At 49.2% G+C, this 25,351-nt stretch overlaps 8 protein-coding genes across 8 annotated transcripts; 5 read left to right on the top strand and 3 right to left on the bottom strand.

The window, feature by feature from the left end:
- Positions 1 to 299: 299 nt before the first annotated feature.
- Positions 300 to 1,586, top strand: MGYG_05656 (nicotinate-nucleotide diphosphorylase; the record flags this gene model as incomplete). The annotated part of the gene is made up of 4 exons (XM_003173022.1): positions 300 to 455; positions 650 to 705; positions 785 to 925; positions 983 to 1,586. 4 exons carry the CDS (start codon positions 300 to 302, stop codon positions 1,584 to 1,586), a joined length of 957 nt encoding a protein of 318 aa, XP_003173070.1.
- A 295-nt stretch (positions 1,587 to 1,881) lies between these two features.
- MGYG_05657 (anucleate primary sterigmata protein B) lies at positions 1,882 to 6,805 on the bottom strand (the record flags this gene model as incomplete). The annotated part of the gene is made up of 2 exons (XM_003173023.1): positions 1,882 to 4,785; positions 4,883 to 6,805. 2 exons carry the CDS (start codon positions 6,803 to 6,805, stop codon positions 1,882 to 1,884), a joined length of 4,827 nt encoding a protein of 1,608 aa, XP_003173071.1.
- An 864-nt stretch (positions 6,806 to 7,669) lies between these two features.
- MGYG_05658 (Sec7 domain-containing protein) lies at positions 7,670 to 12,609 on the bottom strand (the record flags this gene model as incomplete). The annotated part of the gene is made up of 3 exons (XM_003173024.1): positions 7,670 to 8,277; positions 8,300 to 9,649; positions 9,729 to 12,609. The coding sequence occupies 3 exons, from the start codon at positions 12,607 to 12,609 to the stop codon at positions 7,670 to 7,672; spliced, it is 4,839 nt and encodes a 1,612-aa protein (XP_003173072.1).
- A 2,327-nt stretch (positions 12,610 to 14,936) lies between these two features.
- On the top strand, positions 14,937 to 15,269 carry MGYG_05659 (hypothetical protein; the record flags this gene model as incomplete). The annotated part of the gene is made up of 2 exons (XM_003173025.1): positions 14,937 to 15,134; positions 15,258 to 15,269. The coding sequence occupies 2 exons, from the start codon at positions 14,937 to 14,939 to the stop codon at positions 15,267 to 15,269; spliced, it is 210 nt and encodes a 69-aa protein (XP_003173073.1).
- A 204-nt stretch (positions 15,270 to 15,473) lies between these two features.
- Positions 15,474 to 17,062, top strand: MGYG_05660 (hypothetical protein; the record flags this gene model as incomplete). Its single annotated transcript, XM_003173026.1, has 6 exons — positions 15,474 to 15,514; positions 15,748 to 15,872; positions 16,026 to 16,047; positions 16,234 to 16,386; positions 16,447 to 16,536; positions 16,618 to 17,062. The coding sequence occupies 6 exons, from the start codon at positions 15,474 to 15,476 to the stop codon at positions 17,060 to 17,062; spliced, it is 876 nt and encodes a 291-aa protein (XP_003173074.1).
- Positions 17,063 to 17,537: 475 nt separating this feature from the next.
- On the top strand, positions 17,538 to 20,102 carry MGYG_05661 (proteinase; the record flags this gene model as incomplete). Its single annotated transcript, XM_003173027.1, has 5 exons — positions 17,538 to 17,607; positions 17,695 to 18,045; positions 18,622 to 19,103; positions 19,209 to 19,819; positions 19,934 to 20,102. The coding sequence occupies 5 exons, from the start codon at positions 17,538 to 17,540 to the stop codon at positions 20,100 to 20,102; spliced, it is 1,683 nt and encodes a 560-aa protein (XP_003173075.1).
- A 615-nt stretch (positions 20,103 to 20,717) lies between these two features.
- Positions 20,718 to 21,580, top strand: MGYG_05662 (hypothetical protein; the record flags this gene model as incomplete). Its single annotated transcript, XM_003173028.1, has 2 exons — positions 20,718 to 21,033; positions 21,093 to 21,580. The coding sequence occupies 2 exons, from the start codon at positions 20,718 to 20,720 to the stop codon at positions 21,578 to 21,580; spliced, it is 804 nt and encodes a 267-aa protein (XP_003173076.1).
- A 1,667-nt stretch (positions 21,581 to 23,247) lies between these two features.
- Positions 23,248 to 24,689, bottom strand: MGYG_05663 (FAD binding domain-containing protein; the record flags this gene model as incomplete). The annotated part of the gene is made up of 3 exons (XM_003173029.1): positions 23,248 to 23,528; positions 23,616 to 24,243; positions 24,306 to 24,689. The coding sequence occupies 3 exons, from the start codon at positions 24,687 to 24,689 to the stop codon at positions 23,248 to 23,250; spliced, it is 1,293 nt and encodes a 430-aa protein (XP_003173077.1).
- Positions 24,690 to 25,351: the final 662 nt, after the last annotated feature.

Raw genomic sequence — 25,351 nt, forward strand, 5'->3', positions numbered from 1 at the left:
TTTTTTTAACATTTTGTTTAAGGTTTTATGCAAATCACATGACATCGGCATATCGGAGTTTCTTACGCTCCGCTCCGATATCACGTGAATATAACTGTGGGCATCGAAAAAAGCCGAAGTTGAACAATTAGCAAAGTCGACATTTTGATATCTCCATATCTTCTGTCACATTTGTTTGGCCAATACTTGCTTTGGCATTTCTGGTTGATCCTCTGGCGGAGGTACGCTGGAACGGGAAATAGACAGAGTACATATCTATAGAACAGCATTGCCGAGGAATATCACCGCAGCAGTTAGTCATGGCAGCGGCACATGGAGACCTAAGCCACCTGTTGCCCCTTAACTATAAGCGTATCATATCAACGTGGCTTGAGGAAGACTGCCCCAGCTTTGACTATGGAGGCTTCGTCGTTGGTGAAGCTGATGGAGAGGCAAGGCTCCTGGGGAAAAGCAAGGTATGCTAGCCTGTGTATTGCTTTGCCGGTACCATGCGTACAGTGATCATCGGGTATAGATCTATGATCTTAAGTAATTGGCAGCCATATGCTATTCTTATCGTTCTCATTTGTTGTCCTGACTCTATTTTATGGACTTTATATTGATACTGGAGTTAAGAGCTTGGCTAATTTTGACCCGTCCGGTATGCTAGGGAATCGTCGCTGGCGTTCCCTTTGTGAATGAAGTATTTGCCCAGCTGGGGTGCACGTATGTTGCCCGTTTTGCTTGTTTAGACTTGATGTACATTCCCAAGCATATTACTGAAAAATGCTGATGCCATGCTTAGTGTTGACTGGAATGTCAAGGAAGGGGACCGCATTGAACCAGTCACCATCTGCGCCATTGTTCGGGGGCCGATGAGAAAACTACTCCTTGGTGAGCGAGTGGCCTTGAACATCCTAGCTAGATGCTCTGGAATTGCAACAAAGTGATTATATCTTGCCGGTATATGTTTCATCTGATCTATTCTAACGAATTACGACAGGACAGCAGCCCTCCTTGCTATCCTTCGTGGCCAGGGCTGGAACGGTATATTGGCAGGTACCCGCAAAACAACTCCAGGATTCCGTATCGTTGAGAAATATGGTATCCTCGTTGGCGGTGCTGATCCTCACCGTCATGATCTGAGCTCCATGACCATGTTAAAGGACAACCACGTCTGGGCGTGTCATAACAAGGCCCAGGCAGACACGGGGCCAAGTGAAACTCCCAGTGCGGATGTAAGCACCATTGCCAAAGCTATACCCTCCGCAGTCCAAGCTGCTCGTGCAACCGCTGGCTTCTCCACCAAGATTGAAGTAGAATGTCGCAGCATTGAAGAGGCAAATGCTGCCATCAGTGCAGGTGCTGACGTTATCATGCTGGATAACTTTACTGCAGACGGAGTGCGGGCTGCGGCAAAGCAGCTGAAAGATGAGTGGGAGTCGAAGGGAAAACCGCGCGGTAGCTTCCTCGTGGAAGTCAGTGGCGGATTGAATGAGACCAATGCTGCGAAGTTCGTGTGTGATGATGTGGACATTCTCTCTACAAGCAGCATTCATCAGGGTGTTGGAATTATTGATTTCTCCTTGAAGGTATCACTGAGATAGAAATCACCTATTATTCAATAGTATGGGTGTGTATCTACTCACTTGAATGCTGAGAATAACTACTAGAAATATATACAAGAAAAGTGCATCAAAATGTTTAGTTTAACCATGCATACCCAAGGAAAGATATCAATTATCAATTAACAACACGCTAGCAGCAAGGCACCAAGAGATAAGACCATGTCGTGTAAATAAAGGGGCAATAAGGAAAATGTAATAAAGACATCCAATAACTAACTGGAAATCCAGCCAGAACAATCAACGCCCAAAAAGAGGATACCAAATAGCATAATCATTACACCACGACTTCAACGCATAAACCACCGTCATCATCAGTACCCGTACCGTCGTCATCATCATCGCCTTCGCCGTCATAACTGCCTGAGCGTGTGCTTAGACCCTCGCTATGCCCACGAGAATCAGGGTCGTATCCGTGGTCAATTACAACCACGTCTGTTCCACTTAACCTACTATCAGCTCTCCCCTGGATTCGGCTGCCTCTATCTCGACTATGGTTGTCGTGGCGCCGTGCTCTCTCTGGCGTACGTGGGTTTCGACTAGAGTCGTCACACGCACTGTCCACTCCCATAGAACTGGCAGCTCGATTCATCCGTTCTCTCTCCAGAGCAGCGCGGAGTTTCTCGTTCTCTGCGTTACGTTCTGCTAGCCTCTCCCGCGCTCCGGAGCGGTCCAACAATCGTGCCTCTCGCTCTGCCTTTAGCCGTCTTTCCAGGTCACGTAGGCGTTGAATCCATCTATCCTGAGTGGCCTCGCTCTTGGGAGATAAGTGATACCCCCCATGGCTAGGGCCAGAAGCATTGTTGCGAGGAGAAACCTCAGAACCGCCTGGGTTATTTGCCAGTGTGGTGCTTGATGAAAAGGGAGATGGTTGAGCAATATTTGAAGAACCGCGTGAGACAGAACTGTTGCTTCTTCCAGACCGAGTGTTGGCTGGAGTCCCTTGTTCTGATCCAGTACTGAATCTCGCAAGGGATGACCCGACAGACCTTGAACTCGCCATTCTCGATGGTTGCCCTCGTGCAGAGCTATCGCTAGCAACTTTTGCCCGAGAGTGAGTCTGTAGAAGATTGAGCTCAGCTTTGAGTAGTCTATTTTCTCCCTTGAGTTTCGCCAATTCCGCGTTCGTATTTGGAGGAGTATTGTTGGATCGTCTAGGGCTGCTTTGCATCTGCCGAACGATCTCTTCCAAACGATCCAGTTTTTTGATCCGAGTGTTCATACTGTTCTCCAATGTTTGGTATTCCTTCATTAGGTTCCGTTCCACAGTTCTAACTCGCGACTTGAACCCGTTTATCGAATTTTCTACTGTCTTCACTGCAAGAAGCAAGTTCTTGCTAAAGCCGGGCCAAAACAGCATGTTTCCAATGACCTCTTGACTGGGGAGATTGCCGTTGATAAGGCTGTTAGAATGTGACCAGTCAGGCCCGCACATTGCAGATAATCGCTTCCACAAGGTAAGGAACATCAAATTCCTCTCATTCAACTGGTCCTTGTATTGTTGTTCAAGGTGGTTGAACCGTTTCCGGTCTTGATTCCGTGCGCCCTCAAGGTCAGTGATTCGAGAGTTGTTCTGCACGATAGTTCGGGAAGCCTGGTGGTGAGACTTGAGGGACTGTTCAAACGAATGCTTATCAGCTCGGCGAGCCTGCCTTTCACGTTCAAGAAGGTCTGCCAATTTCTGGGTCTCAAGGCCATGGCTCTCGAGGAGTGCATCGCGATTTCGAAGAAGAGCCTCCTTTTCATCTAGACTAGCGCGGACGCTTTCCAGCTCGAGAGAAGTAGACTCAAGTTCTTTTTGCAGTTTTGTAATTGATGTGAGAAGGCTTGAACGTGTGCCGCTAAGGTCACCAAGAGCTTCTCGTAAACTGCTCTCAAGCTCCATCAAGCGGTCTTTCCACATTGTGGCCTCAACTTCCCGAGAAGAAAGGTTTTTCTTGAGTTTGCGGATTTCTTCCTTCGATGCCGCGGACTCGCGGTTAAGATCGTCTATAATGCGCTGTACTTCTTGCTTCTCTTTGCTGCCGACCACCTCACGCTGATATCTTTCATCAGCGAGTTGTCTGTCAAGCTCATTGGTCTTGTCCTTCTCGCTCTGTAGGCTGTTTTGGACGAATCTCAGTTCAGATTCCAGGTCACCTATTTTGATCTTATCGCCGTCTTGCTCTTCTCGCAAGAAGGCAATTTCATTCTGACTTGATTCTTGTTGAACTGTCAATCGTTGGACCTTATTATTGGCCTCAACCAGGTTCCTCTCCATAGACTCAATCTCCTGGTTAACGTAATCCAGCTCTTGCTGTACCGCCTTGTACTTGAGCATATTACTCTGCGCATCTTCTTCAAGCCGGGAAATACCTTCATTGGCAGATCTGACCTCTGCTTGAAGAGCATCCAAATTCTCCTGCTGTGTTCGAACTTCGAGTTCTAGGCGCTGACAGTCTTCATGCTTAAGATCAAGCTCTTCTCCCAAGACATCAAGCTCCTCTTGTGCTGCCGCCTTAAGTTCTTGCAATTCCGCCTCGCGCTCTTCAATGGCCTGAAGGGCCTGGTCGCGTTGAGCTTGGAGATCTCGTAATTCCTGGCCAGCGCGATCCAGTTCTGCTTGATATTCACGTTCCACAGAGCTGAGCTCATTTGCATATTCGTCCAACTGGCCACGGAGGCCTTGGTTGTCCAACTTCAAAGCTGACACTTGATCTCGAAGTTCACCATTCTTATTTTCCAACGTGTCACGATCGTTGTCACTCGCCTGTGACATGGCCCTGGATTGTGCTCTTGAAGCAGAGCGATCGAAAATACTATCCCCGGCGATGGAGCGGCCTTCATTGCGTCGATCAAGCTTCAGATCTTCAATTTCCTGATAGAGCTTTTCCTTCTCGCGATTTCTAGAGGTTAGCATCGACGTCTGAGCAGTCACTTCTCGACGGAGTGCATTATTTTCTTGTCTCAGCAGTTCAAAGTCCTCCCTAGTTGGATTAGAAGTTGCAAAACTACGCGAGCTTTCGTAGTCAGAACCAACTTGAGAGAAGTTCTGATTTCCTTTGCGGTAACGAGCTTCGCGGCACTGATGGGAAGATATGTCATTTTCCAGCTGAAGAATCTGGTTGCGAAGATGCTTATTCTCTTCTTCGCTTTGTTCGCGAGCAGCAGTTTCGGCTTCCAGTATATCTTTCCACATGTCCTAAGGAATAAGCAAGTAAGTATGAGAACAAACAAGCAAACAGGTATAAAGGGTGTGATGTATGCGTGGACAAATAAAGAGGAAAAAGGAGACTTACCCTTTCCTCCCGAGCCCCAGACTCTGATATACCGCTTCTTCCGTCTCCGAGTGCCTTCACCATCTCAGCCAGCTTCCTCTTTTCACTCTCTCGGGTGATATTCTCAGCTCTAAGTCTTTCAATCTCAACCTCGTACGTTTCGATCCGTTCACGTAGATAGAGAAATTCCTCTTCGTCTATAGTTCTTTTCCCAGCCTCGGAGGCCTGTTCATCCTTGCTTTCGTCAGCGAGGTCAGCTTTTTCCTTCAATTGTCTTTCAAGCTCGCGAATGGTCCTTCGCAAAGCCTGGTTGTCCTTTTGAGCTTTTATCTTATCTGATTTCAGTTCGACGTTCTCAGATATCATCTCTTTGATGCCATCTTCTGATCGTTTATTCAAGGCCTGGTTAAGGAAGTGGATACGCATCTTGAGGTCGAAATTCTCCTTCGAGAGTCGATCGATAGTGCTGCTTTGCTCCTTCAATGTCATATTCTTTCCTCGGCCAAAGCCTGGCGTCCGGCTTGCTGACCGTTTATCAGGCGATGGCCCCACGGTTTCCTGATACTTTCTCACAGTGCTGGGAGGAGGCCGGCTCTGGATCTGTGTCAAGACAGTTGCAGGAGGGGAGGATGTATCCGTAGCTTTGCCTTTTGGCGTCATAGGGGCAGTCTCATCACCCTGTTTGATGGTAGTTCCCGAAGATACTGGCCGTTGGGAGGATGATTCTTCTTCGTTTAGGGTATGAAGGCTTAGGTCAGACACTCCGCTGAATACCCTCCTTTCATAAGGATGGTCATCACTCAAGTTGGAAATACCAGATGCCATGCTCCCTAGACTGATAGACCTTGACAGATTCCTTTTTTGTTCATAGCTATGGGACGCTCTTCCACTATTTGACGGAAGTGCACCGCCGGATTGTAAAGCATAGTCCATTCCCATTGTAGCATCACTTAGGGCACCGTCGGTATTGACTGTGGCAACTGAGGATGTTGACAGGCGGTACGAGGACTGGCGGTTGGTTAAAAACCTAGGCCTTGTCCTCTGTAGCTCGATCGAATCGTTAGCTCCTCGGAAACCACCCATCTGACTGAGATCATTATCATCCGTGTTGTTGCTATGTAGTGACTGAGACAGGGGCGGAGACTGGCTAACAAGTTGAGAGCGAGCCTTGCGCGGAGTAGCCTCAACATCGATTTCTCTCTCAGTGTGTGATCCTTCATCTTCAAAGCTGTGCCCGTGGCCGTGCGCCTGTTGCTCTTCAGCAATGGAGTCACCAAACCTACCGGACCGGCTGCTTGCCGCTGAAATGACTCGTGAAACAGTCCTAGCAGCAGCGGCAGTGGTTGGGGGTGTTGATATTGTCTCTAGGGAGGATGTGTTAATCCCAACCAAACTGTCCTCTTCCAGCGTCTGTTTCCCATCTTCAGCCATTGAAGACTCCAAGTCCGCCATCCGGGCCGGCGCAGGTGTCTTATATGCATCCCTCGGTGGCTCCGGAGATATCGATGTCTCCTGGTCTTCTGTATCCTCTGCCCTCTGAGGTGTGCCTGGTGCATCGGCTCCAACCAAGTACATATCGCCGCTACGAGCTGCAGTGGTTTCGCCAACATGCAGCGTCGAGGGCTCTGGGAGAAAGCTGGACTCCACATCCATCAATTTCCGGTGCATCTCACGTTCTTCGTTCAGTGTTCGATTTAAGCTGGAGTCGTGGTCGTCGTGGTGGCCTGTGGGAGGCAGATTCGAGTCGTCATGGTCATAATCGTCCGCATGGTGTTGGACACTGTCTTCGTTCAAGTCATTATCATCGTCATCGTGAGAAGGGAGAGGTGGCAGCAAGCTGCTCGAGTCGTAGTCCTCCTCCTCCTGCTGCTGCTGCTGTTGTTCTTCGTGCGGCGCAGGAGTAACAGACGGAGGAGACGAAGGGGGCAACGGTATATCTGACATCGCTGCAAATCAGGGCAACAGAGAGACAGAGAGCAATCCCAGCTGGCCGTAGTAATTCCTTCTGGTGCTGTAACTAGCTATAGCAGCTTGTTTTCCTGTTTCTTCTTTTCTTCCTCCTTCGCATCAAGTTTGTGTCTCCGGCTGGTTTTTTCTTCTTCGCGTCTGCGTCCAGTTACTGGAGACAGCGCATCGCCAGCAGCCCGTTTGGCCAGTGGAAGCACCGGAGAGCTTCTAGAAGGATATGCGCAGAAGGCCTCGAGGTGCTCTCGCATGAGACAGCGGGTCCGAGGGCTGCAAAGGGGCTGTCGCAGAAGCCCTGCTGTTGTGTCTTGGTTAGTTGTTGTTGTTTTGAGGTTGTTGTTTTTTCTGGTCTGGAACTTCTGGTGCTAGCGAGTTTAGCGCAAGCCTGTATGCAAGGGGCCGGCTACTTAACACGATATTTATTCATTTCTACAGGGATCAGTTCAGGGGACTGTAAGATAACTAGCTGGACAGGTGGAAGTGGCAGCGATAGTGATTTATTTGTCTCATAAACTCGTTCTTATGTCAAGCAAGATATATGTACAGGGCGTGGAAGCGCCATGAAGACAGACAGATTAGAAGATATACAGGCAAGAAAACAACTCCAGAACTTGTTAAGGATGGTAGGAAAAGGGCAAAACAAAGTCTCTCGGACTGTGGAACGCTGTTGGATAGGCCGTTAAAAACATTAAAAGAGCTAGGATAGTCATAATTGTGGATTAAAGGTACCGTGTAGGCGAGTTAGGTAAGTAGCATTAGAAAAGGGGGGATAGCAACACATCAAAGGGAAAGCAAGAAGGATAGTCAGACAGTAGAGGAGAGAGAGAGAGAGAGAGACAGAGGCTAGGTCTCGACGGGGGCAGGGTTGCCTGTATTCGATTCTTCCTCTTTAGCGGCGTCGGCCTGGTAGATCCGTTCCCTCTGTGTCTCTGCCCACACCAGGCTGTCGATGTAGGTGCGGAATTTGACAATCTCTCTGAGAAGATATGAAGACTTGCGTTCCCAGTTATGCAGAGCCTTGGAGTAGTTCGCGTGTTTTGGGGTGAAGGCAAGCATGAGAGCAGGACGTAGCTCGTTGTGACGCTGGAGTTCCTGCTCCACATGTTTCACGTAGCTGCGGAGCGTCTCTAGTTGCTCCGCTTCGGAGGATGTGGAAGCCATCATGCTTTGCTGAGGCGGCCGCCAGTCGCTGAGCACGATCCGGTCGGCTGGCAGGCGAGGGCGGACGCCTTGGTCTATAGAGCTACGGATGGAGCTCTGCAGACTGGGTCGAGGAAGAGGAGCTGAGCTGCTTGATGACGGGGCACTGTTCGGGAGATTAGAATCATCAAGGCTTGAGACGGCGTTGTTGATGACGGCGTCACTCCAGCCATACTCGATGTTGCTGACCGCACCGAACAGAGGGCCTTTGGACAGCCGGGCACTCCAGTAGTTGGCTGTTGAGACGAATTCTTTTCACGATGTCTGCCGTACCTACTTGGAACAAGTGCACAGCGCCGGTGGGCAGACTAAGAGCCCATACGTGAGGGCGTGATTTGGAGTATCCTGGAGCCGGAAGGGCGCTGGCAATGGTATGTCGAAGTAGGAACTTCCACGTCTCGTCTGCGTTTTCCATCCAGTTGCCGCCTCCGACTACTAACCCTCCATTCTGACGTTGCTTGGGCTTCAGACGACTGGACTTATTATTAGAGTTGAATGAGAAAAGACGCATCCAGCCTCTTTGGATGACGGCAAAGGTCTCGTTCCAGTTTCTATCCTTCGCTCGCTTGTCGATCGAGTCAAGATGGTGTTTGTGCTTTAGACTGCCTTCTTTTGCCCATGGAGCACCGGCAAGTTCGAGACCCTCGTCTTCTAGAACCATTGCAACTCGCGCAGGATCTTCCGAGGGGGCTATAGAGTGAGCTGAATCCTCACGGATGATAGCATGGCTCAAGGCATTCGCAAACCCAATCGATTGCTGATAGTCACCCCGAGGATATTCGGACCCCAGAGAATCAACCGACATCGAGGTCAGGGTCTTTCCAAGAGAGTTCTTGCTCCAGGTGCTCGAACCAGAAGGCGACCAGACAAACGACTGGTCATCTAAGCTTGTACGGCTCGAACCCATGGCTGACGGCGGGTAAAGACGAGGGCGAGACCTTGCTTTTGAGGACCATCGGGCCGCATTCAGACGATTTTCAGCGCCTCGGCCGCGGTAAGTGTCTCCCGCACCGGCCCGACTTATCGTACTCGGAGTCCTTCGGAGCATGTTATGCGTAAGGGTAAGGAATCCGCCATGAGCAGGAATATGCTCATCGCTCTCTGTAGTGACGCCTCTAAGGGGCAGCTTCTGTTTATGAATAGAGGTGTAGTAGTCCTTGAGTACCATTTCAACTTGGGCTTCCCATGCCTTCATCGTTCCGTTAAACGGAGTTGATACAAGCGGGCCAGCCAGAGATTGCAGTCCATGACCTGTATCGAGAAATGAGGCGCGGCTTGATAGACGGGGAGGTGGCATGCTAGGGTGTTCAATAATGGGGATATCGATAGTTGGTGGTTCATCTGATCTCTCAATTGTGGTTGGCGAGTGGCTGAATTGCTTGTCCAGGTAAGGTACCGGGGAATTTTTAGGGTGCGACCCCTCCGACTCAGCAGTCTGTTTGGTCTGAGGCCTTGACGACTGAGATGTGCCGAATGCTTCTGGAGCAGCTTCAGTTACAACTCGCTGAATAGTAGGCATAGTGTTTTTAATGAATTGGGGCTTGGTCATCTTTTGCTCAATGTCTGCAAGGTGGAGATCAGTGTTGAGCAAGAGCAAGGAGTAGGATATGGTATGAACAACATCTACGATATTATTGTTAGCCTTTTGACACATGAACCGTATTTGGGGGGGAAGGGAAGTGGATAAGTTGGTTAGGCATACCGGTTGCTTTGAAGCCATGGTTAGGATTACATTCACACCATCTGCATGAAAACGCGTCCAGCACTCTGTCTACCTGCTGGGCCTCGCCTTTTAATGCAATCTTGGTGCATAAACTCCTCAATGACGAGAGAATATTCATATCGGACCAATCGAAGAGATCCATATATGCCTTTCGAAGCATCCCCCTGTCCGGCGTTCCCAACCAAGCAGCTGTATATCGCCCAGCAGCCAACTCCTCATCGTTATTGTCAAATATCTTCTGAGCCTGCTGTCTATCTTCAGGACAAGGCGTATTCTCATGAAGCCCGCCATCGGTTGTATCCAAATTGCCCTGAGACGGTGCCATGGCCGTACTTCCCCAGGCGAGGTTTTCGTCACTGCTAGGAACAGGAGTACTCTGGGCAGTATGGTAGTTAGACGTGATTGAAGTTGACGTTGATATTCGGGGAGATTTGTCTTTATCTGTGGCGAATAAAGGCTTTCCAGACGTATCGATGTGAAGGCCTGCTTGCTTCTGCCTGGAGGTATGCTCAGACTGTGTGCTGTTCGGACTGGCGGGAGCTGAGGCCTGCTTTGAATGTGCTGGAGAGATCGTTGGTTCCAGTAATGAGTTAGAATTCGAGTCGCCGCTCTGGGATTTCCCGCCATTTACTCGATCAGAAAGCACAAGTTCACCCTTGGGTCTGGGGGTAGAATGCTCATATTGCTGGCTTGGAGGGTCGGGGCTTGTCTGTGGTCTGCGCGATTGCTTGTTCTTGTTTCCAGAATGCTTTGTGCTCAACCCTTCATTTCCGCTGCTGTCTGCGAGGAACGAGCCGTCAAAGTTGGTGGCTCGTGAGTGGGAGTTAGATTTGGGGCTTGTCTTTGACGCGCCCGCAGCTCGACGGGAAGAATTGGGATTGGATAAATAGCCCAGTTTTTGAAGTTTCTTCGAGGACTTGATTTCGGGTGCCTTGACCCGGAGTTTTTCTCGTTTGACGGGCGATTCAATATCAGACTCATCGGTTTCTTGCTGGTCTCGTGACTTGCCACCGCGACTGGAGGGCTTCGATGAATGTGTGGGTGAATGTTTGGGCGAATCCATGTCCGACAGGTACGGTTTCATAGCCCTGCTGAGGCTGTCCGTGCGGAGAGAATCTGTTGCAGGACTGATTCTCAATTTCTCGGTTTCCAGGGATTCGGGTTTAGGCACCTCCGTGGAACTCAAATTCGAGAGCGGAAGAAGAGGTGGAGGAACGTTTTCAACTACAGACTTCTTGCGCCGACGGAAAAAGGATGAGGGCTTCTTCGTCACGACCGGAGGATTCTCACGGGTGGCATTGTTGGCTGTGGAGGGATCCCTTGGAACTGGAGGTGGTCGATAGGGCCGTGGATGGATTGAGACGTTATCGTATCTCGAGGGGTCGGTCTCGTTATCTCGTGCCGAGTGAGGGCTCACGTCGGACTGTGAGGGGGAAGATTGTTTGGAAGAGCCAAATACCCGTCTGAAAAATCCCTGACGCTCCTTTGATGGAGGCGTGCTGACGTTTTCAACGGGGAAAGTCGCAGGGAGCGGTTGCTTTGAGCGCGCAATGGTAGGGCTGGGGGCCGACGACTGGTTCAAAGCAGGAACAGGAGGAATTAGGTCTTGAGATTCCCCGAAATATTTATTATACTCATCATTTCGGCCTCTGATTGTCGAAGTACCCAACGTGTCACTCTTGTTCTTTCTAGAGTACATGCTTCGCGCGGATCTCGTGCTGTTTTTGTGAGCCAACGACGGGGTTCGGGAGGTCTCCGGAGGAGTGGAAGCATGGACAGTGCTGGCATGATCAGACAGGGCTGGAGGAGCAAATTCTTTCCTAGGGCCTAGCAGGACCGTTGGGGTCGGGGCAGCATTCATGTCATCGTACTGCATCATGGTATCACGGTGACCAAAGGAAGGGTCTCTCCCATTGGCTCGTGACGGCAAGGTAGAACCGTAGTCGAAACTGGCCGACCTTCGTGTTCCATATATCGAAGTAGTAGCAAGCATCTCGTTTAGGTCGATGCTGGAGGACGCGCTGCCGGTGCTTTCTCTCCTTACAAAACGAGGGGTTGTCCGACTTTGGGAACGGTCATTTGAGCTAATTGCTCTCTGAGAATCATACACTTTACTCCTGTAGGTCGTTCGCTCGCCCTCAGAGCTACCATCGACGTGCCGAATTGTGGGCTGCTTCTTCGGGTTGCTATTACTGCGATACCCTCTGCCGTCTGCCTCGTGGCGATTCTGGTGACGGTGTCTCTGGCCGTGGCTACCTTTGTGAGTGTATGGCTCCACGTCCGACGAGACAGAAGAGGAGAGCGTGTGGGATCTAAACCGGGTATTGTCGCTGGTGTCGTTGCCGTTGCTGTTGTCGTTGTTGTAGCTGTTATTGTTTCTGTTGCTGAAGATCCTGCTGTTGGCGGAGCTGGAGAAATTATTATGGTTATTACTATTGTTGTCGGAGTGGTGATGGTAGGAGGAATAAGCTGAAAAGGACTCCTGCTGTTGGTGAGGAGAGTCGTAAGGGAGACTGTCGTCGAATGAACAGTCTGCAGCGTCGGAAGGCGAGAATTGGTCGAGAGAGAGGAGCATATTATCTACGACCGACGACCGTACACCGAGTGCAGGATTCAAGGACAGGTCGTGTGGATCCCGCTCGTCTTCGTCGACAGAGTCCACATCTTGAACGTCTCCGTGATTATTATTATGGCGGTCAATTGGGTTGAAGTCATCGAGAAATGTTTCAGGAAAGGAGGGTCGAACGAGTTGGCGGCTTCTGGTCGAAACGGTCTCTTTGCGGTACTGGGGTGGTGTCTGCGGACGGTGATCAGGGTGTCGAGAGGCCCTGGACAAAGGGTTTCGGTAGGAAGAGGGCATGATATCTGATTATATCTGTGTATCTGGAAGCCGTCCTGTGGCAGTCCAAGGAGGAAGAGTAGGTAGCTCTTCAGGTCCGACTGCTTTTGGTAGCCGCCTGGGGGTTCAACCGTTCATAAACCCAGGGGGGAAATATACGTGGATGAAGATAGAACCAGGTGCCAACTGGCGAGGAGACGGCTCAATGCATATCTCCAAACCGGGAAAAGAGGCCCTGAAAGAAACCCGGCGAGCAAACAGAAGCCCGGCGCAGACTTCAGCTGGTGCCGTCTCTCACGTTCTCCTTTCTCCTTTGACTCCGTGCCTTTTTGCGAGGGCGTTCCCCGTCCAGTTCTTTATTCGGCCTGTCGTCAGTCTCGTCCGACTCGATGCTGCGCTGCCAGAGCGAAGGAGAAGAAGCAGAGCAGGTGGAGCGAGGTCGACCAGGGATGCGAGCAGGACGAGGGCTCGACGGCGGGTAGCGGGAAGCGTAAAGCGTAAAAACGGCTGCCAACTTGCTCCAGAGACCCTGCGATCCCCTGCCCGATTGGCACCGGGATGGACGAGCAGCAAGAAACGGCGAGCAGCAGCAGACGCAGACGCAGACAGAGCGGATTTGCTGGACGCTGGAGGCTGGAGTCGAGGGCGTTTTGAAGACGTTCGAAAACCGTTTGAGGGTTGGAGTTTTTTGCTTCCTTTTTTTTCCTTTTTCGCCCAAAAGTCGAAGACGGACGTTGACGCGGTATTCGTATTACCGCCAGGGGAAGGTCGTTGTCGCCTGTTCGGGCATAGCGCGGTACCTCTCCACGCCGGCCAAAGTTACATGCTGTAATTACCGATACAGGGGTCCTTTTCATCCTTTGTTTCTAGTTTCTGCAGGGAACAGGGAAGAAAGACACGAAGAAGAAGAGAAGCAGAAGAGAAGAAGAAGAGAAGACGATGGGGACGGATGGGATGGCAGGATTACATGCATCCGGTGCTCGATCGAGAGAGAGATGTGCGTTTGCTTGCAGCTTGCCGGGCCAGGCCTTCTGTTGGATACGAACTCCTCCCTGCGCGCTGGCATAAATGAATGACATGGCAGCCGGACAGCGATAGTTAATCCAGATGCGTTGTTCATTTCCGTTTGTTCTGGCCGGGGCAGGGCTCGGAGTTGGTGCTCCCGCCGGTCCAGCCGTGGCTATCATTTAGGAGTTGGTTGGCTACTGAGCGGGATCATGGCTGCCGGCAGTTACTCGCTGACTCTCTTATAGCCAAAAGGGAGGATACCCCTATAATGACCTCGCAACACACATAGGGCAGTCTATTCCCAAGGCTTTCGGAGTGGACCCAGGATACCATCTACATCGTGTGTTAGTCCTAGAATGGCCGGAGATGACAGGACCTTCACGTAACGGGGCCGCTCGTGGGCAGCATCAACGGTGTACATAGCGAAAACAAGGTTGGTTGTATGCAAACACACCTGTCGACACAGACTGCCCCAGCTGCCATTGCTTGTCTGTCAAAAATTCCGTTGACTCCACCAGTTCATCAGTGCTGTGCAAGAATATGCCCAGAAAGCACGGAAATATCACGATAAAAGGTTGGTGCCTCGGTTTCCTATGCCTGTTCCTGTTCCTGTTCCTGTTCCTGTGCCTGTGCCTGTGCCTGTGCCTGTGCCTGGAGCTTACTTCACCATTGCATTGCCATTGGTGCACAGAAGATGCCGCCGGGAAGGCTTCCCCCCGAGACAGGCTTTGAACAGTCGTACATTTGCCACATCCCGGGCCTATACTATAATCCAGTCCATTCGGTGGTAAACCCCGAGGTAAGATGGTATTTCCCCAGAGTGCAGGCCTTAGGAGTCACTCTTAACGTGCTTGGGTACGTAATTTGTACTACCACTTCGTGGCCTGAAAATGAGACCATTCTTGCCTGAGTCGGACACCGAACTTGCTCTGACCCCCTCTATTTAGCTGCATTATGCTGGTACTATAGTTTCATCGTACCTTGTCAATGCATCAGCTCTCAATGTCCCATACATCTCGCAAAGTTGAAACTGAGAGTCAAGCGAATGTCAGTGTCCAGGCGTCTCGATGACCGGAAATATCATCAGGGGGACGGGCCCTGCATATCAACTGTGCTGCAGGCTTTATATTACAGCCCTTTGAAGGCATAGCCTAGGAAACCACATTTATTAATCCAACTCAAGCGCATTAACAACAAGACAACCTACCAACGCGAACAGGCAGAAAGTCACATTCGCTACTAGTTATTGCTCCCTATCCTTTGTATATCCAACTTCTTGCCCTTCTCCTTAGACTTAGTATTTTGCCCACATCTACCTCCCGTGTTCTCCTGTTTATACCATGGGTCGCCGCAAGCAGTATATACACGACTGGGTTGGCGACAGGTTCGACAATCATAAGTTCACCTTTTCTGATCAGAGCCAATGGCTCACTTACAACAAGATCAGCGAGAAGGGATTTGTGATTGACTATGCGGATGAGGAACCTCTTGCAAAAAACCAAGCAGTATATAACTGCCGCCAAACCAAGGGCCCATCTGTAGGAAAGGAGGCTATCATGAAGATCCGACTCCAAACTATGCCCTGCTGCTCTTCGCAGGAGATATGTCTTCGCAGGAGATATGTATATGCAGGGATAATTCTAACACGCATCATATAATAGGGTCCCATCTGAATATCCGGAACACCCTGACCCAAACATCCGTGCCCAGGAGGCTCTTATTGTATATTTCGTATCCATCAAATCAGGAGATAAGAGACTCTCAAGTACTTTACCGATAAGGGCTGCTCGGTGACTCCTAAACTATTGCATCATGAAATTTTTCATCCAACCACTCCATTCTTACCCGTGCCAAGGGACTATATGGTTGTAATAATTATGGAGAAATGCCCCGGAGTCACACTGGCCAATATTGACAAGTATGATGAAGCAGAAAGTTACGGGGATCATTTCGCAGGGATCTTACGTATAACTTTACAAATGCTTTTTATAGGCCAGCGCTAACTTTTGTGACAGGAAGCTTGAAGGATATGGCATTTATGCTGATGATCCCCGCCCGGAAGATATCATCTATGACGAAGAGGGAAATAAATGGTAAGAGTCTAGAGTATGCTAAGGAGGAAAGATAACTGCTAATCATACTCCGTACTAGCTGGTTTATAGATCACGAACAGACAGAAGTAGTGGAGGGCAAGGGCCCGTTCTCTTTCAATGATAATATGAATTCAGACGCTGGGGCCTTAATTAGCCATTTGCCTGACGAGTCTCGACTACTGAGTATATGTTTCGGGAGGTAATAAACTATGAGTACATACGAATGGATAGATGGCAAGCTCAGCTCTCTGCGGTGAGTTGAAGTGAAGCTTATCCCTTGTAGAAGGAACTTGATATTCCTTCATTATATAAGCAATCTGATGCTCCTTACATAAGCCGTCTGGTGGTCGATCATTACGTAATAATCGTACTCGTCCAGCGCTCGACTCAACCTGCTTCGAGCTTCAAACATAACAAGTTGACAGTTTCGATTTGATAACCAGCACTCAGCGAGAAGCAGAAGAGGGCGATATACATTGTCTCTACAGACCGAAACGACCTGCACTCTCTCTTTTGTTTTCTTTTGATGTTAATGCTGCGGTAGTCCGACCTCCGCCTGGGCGAGCTGCCCTCATCGTCGTCCTCCAATGAACCCCCATATCTCCGTTCCCCGGCAGCATGCTGGGCCAGCACAATTCGGCGGTGCCTCGCCGCAGAATAGAAACCCATTCATACGGATGCCGCAGATTTTTGGCCGGTAGGATGGTGCTGCTTTGCTCTATTGGCCACTAGTCATATACTGACGCTTGCGGGATAGCTTGTTCAAAGTCTCACAGATGGACTTTGAGATGGCCATTTGGGAGATGACATCTCTTGTTATTGCACCTAAAAAGGTGTTCAAATCCATGTATTATCATGTTTGTGTCTCTACCTATCTATGATACTTTGTGAGAAATAAAAATAGCCAAAACTAATTGATTGTTCCTAGAAACGTTGGTCTCCCCTTGCAATGCATCCATAGAAAGTCATGGCCTAATGAGACCTGTCTAGAAACCAAAAACACCTGGCACCGGCCCGATCCATCGTTCAGCTACCTATTCTCCTTATTCTTATATTTAACCGGCCTGGCATGGGGCTTTGCCTATAAACCGTCGTTTGTTTCTATGAATGGCCTCGCCATAGCATTCGTCCTTCTCCATTTCCTCGGAGCCTCCCTCGTGATTTCGACAATAATGTACTTCACTGTTGGCCGGATATTCGGTCCCAATGGTCCTGCCGCCACGATCAGTGAGTGGAGGGGAACAAGGTCGTCATTAGGCCGTATGAGACGACGGGCACCGGCCCAGGGCCTTTTTGGGTTATCGGTAGATAAAGAGCATGTCGAATTTGGATACTGCTTTGATGTGAGCCTCCTTCCAGCTTGTTCAAACTGATTATCACGTTGTTAACCCTTTTTTTTTTTTTCATTCCGCGATATAGATATCCGCCCGTGCTTTCTTCACACTCTATCTCCATCTATACGTTCTACAATTCGTCCTCCTCCCCGTTCTCACCCGGGGCACAGAGACATCCTCCAGTTTCCTAGCCACCCTTCTGGGAAACACCCTATACCTCTCCGCATTCTCATATTACACATATATCTCCTTCCTCGGTTATAGCAACCTGCCGTTTCTGTACCATACAGAGCTTTTTTTGCTGCCCATTGTGGTCATGGGCGTTCTATGGTTTGTAAGTTTGTTTTTAGGATGGGGGATTGTCAGGCAAGGTGGTGCTGCTAGCTGGTTATTATGGTGGCCGTGACTTGGCAGAAATGAAATACCTCCGCTAACGAAGAGAGCGAACGGCTTTTGCATGCTGGGCTCTTATATGTGATACCCCACGTTCTTCAACATAAGTTGCCTGTTTATTATGGCATCTTCCAGCACCGAGTTCGTTCCAAGGCGGTACGAGCAGGAAGAGATTTACTACTGTGCCAAAGGTTTTCAGGGGTTCCGGATGAAGGATACATATGAAAAAGGGGGTGTATGTATTAGTTACTATTTTTCGAGCATTTTAACAACATTAGCAAGTTTCATCATCACCGTCATCGTCTCCGCAACATCCCCAATCACCACAGCAATCCTCACCGCCGCCATAGCCGTCATTGTCACCGGTCCCCTCACTTCTCTCCCTGCAAGACTCATGTGCTGCATCCATGTGACGCTCACTTTCGTCAATATTGCCTTGTTCGAAGTATGGATACTCATCTCCAGATACTTGACCCCGTTATTCGCATTGTTCTCCTCCTCCTCCTCCTCCTCCTCTTCACCATCATCATCAATCTGTGCACCTGGGCTTTCCTCGGGCCTTCCCTCATACCACATGCCGGCGCCCACTCCCACGCCCACTGCAGCCATCGTTCTGGACAAGGCCACCGGTATTTATCCAGAACATGAGACTTGCCATCCAGGGGGTATCTAGCAAATATCTTGGAGACCACGGCCCTTGTCGTCACAAACCCTTCCGTCGATCACCTCGTTATCTCCTTCACCGTCTTTGCCATCGTCCTGGCTCTTATCGTGGTAGTCGGTTCGTTCCAGGTCATGAATGCGGTGTCAGGCGGAGGCAGACCTATTCACGAGAAACCGCCTCGTGACAGCATCGTTATCTCCTGTGGCAGAGTTGTGGCGCAAATCTGACATCTCATATACCTAAGCGTACGATCTAGGTTTGGCCCATCTTGCATTGTGGCTGGCTACTCAAACTTGGGACTTGGGGGATCGCTGCCCTGGGAATATAAGGGTACACTCCTCTCCACATGCTCCTGATCCCAGGAGTGCCTGAATTTACCGGCGATGTATCCTCGTCCCGGCTGCTTCATCTCCGACCACGATGTTTGGGCCGCTGCTGAATCATATCCAAGAGATATCTGGCCACATTGCGCAGTCTCTTCTCCTAACCGGGCCAATATGGACTGAAGTTGGCAACTCGCCATCTCTTACACCGCTAATAGACTGGGGCTTGTGTCCTTCGGCATATCCCGCCAGCCTCGAATGTGGTCAACTACGCGTACCGATAAACCATGAAAAACCAGAAGTGGACAGCTTCATCACCCTTGGAGTAACTCGGTCAAGGGCAACTAGCTCAACCGGACGACGCCTAGGGAACTTGATCGTTGACCCAGGCGGACCGGGAGTGTCGGAAATAAGCAAGTTCGTCACTCATAGGGAAGGGGAACTGGTCAGCCAGCGTCTGATGGAGTTCTACGACATCATTGCAATGGATCCTCGGGGTGTCGGGGCTAGTAATCCCATCCAGTGTGATGTAGACTTGTTCAACCAGCGTGTCCCCATCTATGTTGAGAGCCAGAGCGACTTTGACAGTCTTATGTATTGGAACAAGGCCTTGGGCGAGTCTTGTGCTAATCTGACCGGCCCTTCGTTCCAATACCTGGATACTATCTCAGTGGCCAAGGACCTCGATCTCTTGCGTCAGGTAAGTGTATTCACATATATATCTCTTGCTATACAGAAGTCTAACTACCTATAGGCTCTTGGGGACGACAAATTAAATTACTTGGGATACTCATATGGGACACAGCTCGGAAGCCAGTACGCAGAACTTTTCCCAGGACGTGTTGGCCGCATGGTTCTTGATGGCATCGTTGATCACTCTCAACGTAAAGTTAGCAATTTCATGACGGGATCCACGACTACTGAAGACACATTCAATGCGGTTGCCAGGTGGTGCAATACAACCTCCGAATGCGCCTTGTATCATCGCGATGTACCCGCCCTCTTCGACGAGCTGGTCGACAATGCCAACATGAAGCCCATTCCCGCTCCTGGCTGCCATGGCCATGCAGTGGATGGCGCACCTACTGCCTGCCGACCAGATGTGACCGGGTACGAGATCATAGATAACTCCAAACCCCTTCTATCATTGCAATCTCGGTGGGTTTTATGGTCCAAGGCATTATTAGAAGCACTTAATGGCAACGCCACACTCCTTTCTACTCCTCTTCTCACCTTCAACGTGTTCCCCATCACCGAGGACTACAGTTTATTTGCCGACAGAGCTATTGTCTGTCAGGACTGGCTACGCCTTTCTGGTCCCCGAGCTTCCAAAGATTTGATCGCACGTTTTAAAGTTGCCAGAGCCCTTGCTCCACACACTCGTGGCATCAGCGAGATGTCTGGCATCCACACCGGGTGTGTTGGCTGGCCTGTACCGGTGAGGAATCCGCAGCGATTGCTCTCTCGAGAGCAGCTTAAAAAAGCACCTCCAATCATGCTTGTGAATTCTCTTCATGACCCTTCATCCAGCGTTGAGTGGGCGATCGGGCTGCGCGAGCAGATGCCGACAGCGGTGAACATCTTCCGCAATGGATTCGGCCATACCAGCTACAAACTCCATGGTAAAACACAGAGGGTTATCGATGAATACTTGATCGAAGGCAAGATGGCAGAAGACCTAACTACTTTAGATTCTTGAGGTACTTTTTAATAAAACCACATTTCTTTAGCGATGCGATAAAGTGACCATAGAATCATACTTCTATATAGTTATAGCAATGGAGATTACCACCATTTGATACCGCTTTGATGAGAGGAGCCGGATAGCGTAGTGGTAGTGAGTTTGAATCTCACTCCCCTTACCTCCCCTGTACCATAAAAATAAGTCTTTTATGACTTTACTAACTGAGCCTATATATATCTTTAAAGACTTAACTGATAACCTAGTCTAGTTACCAGTATCTTAATAGATTTAGTCCTAAAAAAACAGTATAGGAGTATAGTGAATAATAATAATGATAATAATAATTGATTACCAGCTAGTTGTGTTCCGAGAAGGTTTTTCGGGAGGATGAAAGTTCCTATTTTGAGCGACACGGCCACCGGGTTGTCCCGATCACCCGTTCCTACGTCATCGATCGTATTAATAGCTGAACGTCGGAACATATACTCTGATGACGGCTATAAAGGGCGTAGGTACTTAAAAGGTGCTCACCAGTACGCGAAATCTCGCTTTCTAGTTGTATAGTTACCCAATCCTCCACCCAAAAATCCGCAGCATACGCCTTCATAACTAGCTAACCACTGCCTCAAAATGGACTTTTTTGCTCGATCCCGTCGCATTATTTACTCACCGCAGCCTCTTACATCTTTCTATGCAACTACCTCCGAGGCATTGATCAATCCCCATAGCCATTCGATCGTAGAGGACTGTTTGATTGCACAAGTCAGGGCTGACACACTCGTGCAGAACTCATCATTCCCCGGAACCAAAGTACTTTTGCGCCAGTTGAGTGATGAGGAGCTCTTGGCGCGGTTTACTCGTGGGTTCTTTGGTGGAATAGTGTTTGCTACTGAGAGGTTCATTCTGGCATCCGGTGGGTGGAGGTTAATGGCCGTGCAAATCAAAGGTCAGCCTCCACTTAAAGTGCATATCTTCCATGAAAGTTGTACTAACGGGTATCTATAGGCCTAAGTCAACTAAATCCATTGATGTCAGGTACACAACCCACCAATTCTGGAATACCACTACCAAAGAGCATATGGAAGGTCGCAGAAATTCCAACAACAAAACTGCTCCCTTCGGGCTCAACACTTTTTGGCGCATTCCAGGTCACCCACTCGCATTTAGTCAATCAAACGCAGTTGAGCTCTCCTTCAGATGCTTTGTCCAGAACTAAGTTCTCCGAGGAGAAATTTTCCTATATCGACTTTGGTTTTGGGAATGGTAGTTTTGCTGGATGCCACAGGCTATCGGTCCACAGGAACGATTCTGCCAAGGGTATTGATTCTGTTGCCAAAAACGCGGGCCAACACGATGATATGATAGAATTTCGCTTATCCTTTTTCCACTGCAATCCACGAGAAGACAAGTCAAGCCCCGTAACGATGCTCACAGGTTTTCATCAAATATACGCCAAGCTCCTTTTCACCGATGCATTGAGACTTCTCTGTTAGGTTTGGACCTTATGCATATCAACAATACTCCAAGCTCAGCTGTATTCTGGGGTATTACTGCCAATCTCTCCACCGTTTCATTGCTAACGGTTTCCTCACTCGTTTGATACCCACCATATTTGAGCGAGGCATCACAACCATCCCCTCTGTTTTGGAATCAGATCCAATGTACTAATATTTGAAAAATATCCCCTGTATATATGATACATCAGCACGGAACAATTTAATACGATATACCCCATACTAATTGTTATCGCTTTCCTGAAACTGTATAACATATGATATGATCTGAAATTATTGCGGAGTACCATGAGGGTCAACGGCTCCGGGACGCACATATCACACGCAGCATTGTTGTTTTATAGCAATTCTCCGCTGGCACGCTCGCCAAACTAGTACCTGGCTAGTGATCGTTTATTTTTTTACAATATATATTTCAATTTATTTTGATCCCAACGGAGAAGGAGACAATGCATGTGCTTTTCGAGGGAATTAATAAACTTTGGGAAATTAAGCTTAAACCTGGAAGGACCGGCCCGCGCGCACGTGCCTTCTTTTTTCGCGTATTAATATCAACTTGAGGAAGGTGCGCCCGTCTGACACCATCGGAATGAAAAGGAAGGAGCGACTTTATTGCCGAGTGTTTATTTTATATAAACATCATAATTTGATTAAGTTATAACTAGCGAAAGCTGGACTAAGTAACTTGCTGATATATATCAATTATAATACCTATAACCAGGTAAATTATGGCAGGGAATGTTGTCGGCGATGCAGAGTAGATTAGAAGATAAGCGAAGCCAGGTCCCGGTCAGAACAACAGGGCGTATATACTATATGTTTGTCATAATATAACAGGGAGCGCCAATGCTGGAGGCCACCCCAAGAAAAATAAAAGAGCAGTTTCCACCTTGGACATGGCGCGAGATTGCATCTCCACAGATCATCTCTATAACCAATTTATCACCCCACCTACTGATAAGAAGCGCTGGCCGTGCTGATTTTATATGAGCCTGGAGAAAATGCAAGCGAGGCTGTACCTGCACAATGTCAAGACGTCACCTGCAAGCCGTTTATGGAGTACATATATTTCGTGAATGACTGATCGCCAGAGCATGTGCAGCAAAAGACAGTCAGTTCGGAGGTTTGGCCTCAATGATGTGACGTATCAATTTTTTACGGGAGATAGCCCCACCCTGTCAGCGATGCATGCACTTATATTACATTATGTATACATAACTAGGAAATATATGAATTTAACCGAAGCAGACAAGGTTAGCATGCGAGGAAGGGCCGTGTGATGTGTCGGAAGTTGAAAGTCCGGGTGTATTTGTGATGCTTGTCCCGGGTGGCTTGAAGGGAGACTGTGGCACATTAACTAAATATTCGACTGCAGCTTGGCATAATTATAACTACACTGACGAAAGTATCCTAGATTAAGGCTAACTACCCGGTTAATGGATTATGGGAGGCGAGTTGACAGCGCAGTGGCCTCTTCGGGGGCACAGAACTATTGAAGTCTAAAGGGTAGTTAAGCATTCATGCAATCAACTAAGTTGGAGAAACAAGCCTGATGCCCTGAAGTATCTTTGAAGTATTTTTTGCGATATATTTTCGAATTACTTTTATAGTACGTGGAGTATAAGTTTTCTCTGGGATCTGAGTGTCTAGGTGAGAAGGTATTCTAGATCATCATCTTCGAACGCCCCTCTTCGAGCAACAAGTGGAGAGTCAGCCGTTATCGAAGGGTAGTCGTGGGCATCAAGGCACGCTTTGCGGCTCCGAAGAACGGCTGGCCTGGTACGCGCAGTCATCTCATCTTCATACTCGTTGATCACTTCCTTCTGCGTCTTTGCGGGAGAGTGTGGCGAGGATGTAAGAACAGGAAGTAACGCATCTATCAAGTTAGACACATCGAGAATGCCATGATTCCCTGCTTCCCCGCGAACTGTAAGAGTGGCCATTAGCATGGGTTACTACTTGTGACTACTTGTTGCCACAAAAAGAGGAGAAAGAGAAAGACAGATATACTCACACATCGTCATCGCATGGGCAGAGTCGCCAACGAGAGTTGCTGTGCCACCAAGATTGCTCCATGAACCCCTTGGTGGAGTCGGCCAGTCCTCCAAGGAGATGACCTTGGGTTCTGTTTCTTCTGGGATACTCTGCACGACCTCACGGAACGGCTCTACCCATCCATCAGCCAAGGAGTGCATGAGTTTTATCCTGTCAACGTTCTCAGCTGGAATCTCTATGTTGTTAGAGCCATCCTTACGGTACGGCCAGCTAATCAATATCTGACACTCATACGTATCACGGTCCTTGCGGTCATTATTAGCCGGGGTGTCAAGGAATGAGAACCAGAAGAAGTTGCTGGTAGCTGGGTCACCAGCCTGCAAGAAGAACGGATCCAGGGCTCTCATCTTAAGTGCAATTCGTGACGGCAACGCAGCACTTACCCCGACCAAGCGGACGGGGAGTTGATAGTTCTCAGGCATTGCTGGAGTTTCATTTTCAGCCAACGAACATAGCAAAGCGCGAGTCTTTGATCGAGAGCCATCACACCCTACTAGCAAGGTTCCTTCGGCAGTAGAATCATCTGAAAAGTGACAGCGTACAACTGACTCTGATACCTGACTGATACTGGAAATAGATTTGTTCCACTGGCTAGATTTAGCAGCGTTTCTCCTCTTTCTATAGACCGCACAGTTTGCTCTTGACTTACCTGAACATCAATTCCATCCATCAACAACCTACGCAACCGCTCTCTTGACACTCTCATCCTCTTTGCCGGAGGAACCTTCCACTTAGTCTCTCCGGTCCTAAGGTCAAACAGTAGGAAGTTACCATTCTCCCCTTTTGCAACAGCTTCCGGGTCGACGTAAGTCTCTGGCAGCCGATCGAGCAGGTGCTGTGGTAAAAGCCGAAGAAAGGCATCAAGAGACCAATGGATCGTCAGCCCCCAGCCTTTGCCGCGGTGCAGCGGATCGGGATCTCGTTCGTAGATGGCGAAGGACACTCCGTGTTTACGCAACGCCTGTGCGAGAACAAGGCCTGTGATTCCTGCGCCTATGATCAGGACGTGAGGCGATGTGGACGTGGACACCATCTCTGGCTAGTCTCTTGCTTCTCTGAACCCGCCGGTGTTTTCTTCTCCTTGCGTAGTTAACGAGGTAGTCACTTGTGTTTGTAGATAAGTATGCTCCACTGGATCTCTGATACCGACCTGGAGGTTAACTAGCTATAACCCGCGGCGATATATGGTGTTCGTGGGAATATGAAGCGACCCGATCGACAGCAGCCGCCTTCGACGAAAACCGGTGGACTCTTGGAGGGAGGAAAAGAGCAGGGAGATCCGAACCGCGACGGGGATGCCGGCTAAGAAACGAAAGATCCTTCGTGTAGCTTGACCCTCGCACACTGATGGGCCCCGGGATAAACTTATCAGCACCCTCATAAGGGCCAGGGGGTCACCCTCGGCTCACATCCGGCAGTTCCTGGCGTAGGCCTGAACTATGAGGTTATCGCGGTTGAAACGGCGGCGCTCGATATGTTTACCCGGCTGCTGCGGTCTCTAGGCTCTCTGGGAGTTGGGTATAGCTAAAGCATGTGCCTTGTCTTTCACGGGGCCATGGGATGCTATGTGTAACTACGGAGTAGTTTTGCTGCGCACCATCGTATAAGCCGGAAGTGGATTCTTTATCGTGTCTATCTGCAGCTGATGTAGCATCGCAGTGAAATATTTTGCTTAAATTATGACCCATCTTGTTG

This window comes from Nannizzia gypsea, genomic scaffold (genome assembly GCF_000150975.2).
Source record: "Nannizzia gypsea CBS 118893 supercont1.4 genomic scaffold, whole genome shotgun sequence".
In the NCBI taxonomy this organism is placed as follows: Eukaryota; Fungi; Ascomycota; class Eurotiomycetes; order Onygenales; family Arthrodermataceae; genus Nannizzia; species Nannizzia gypsea.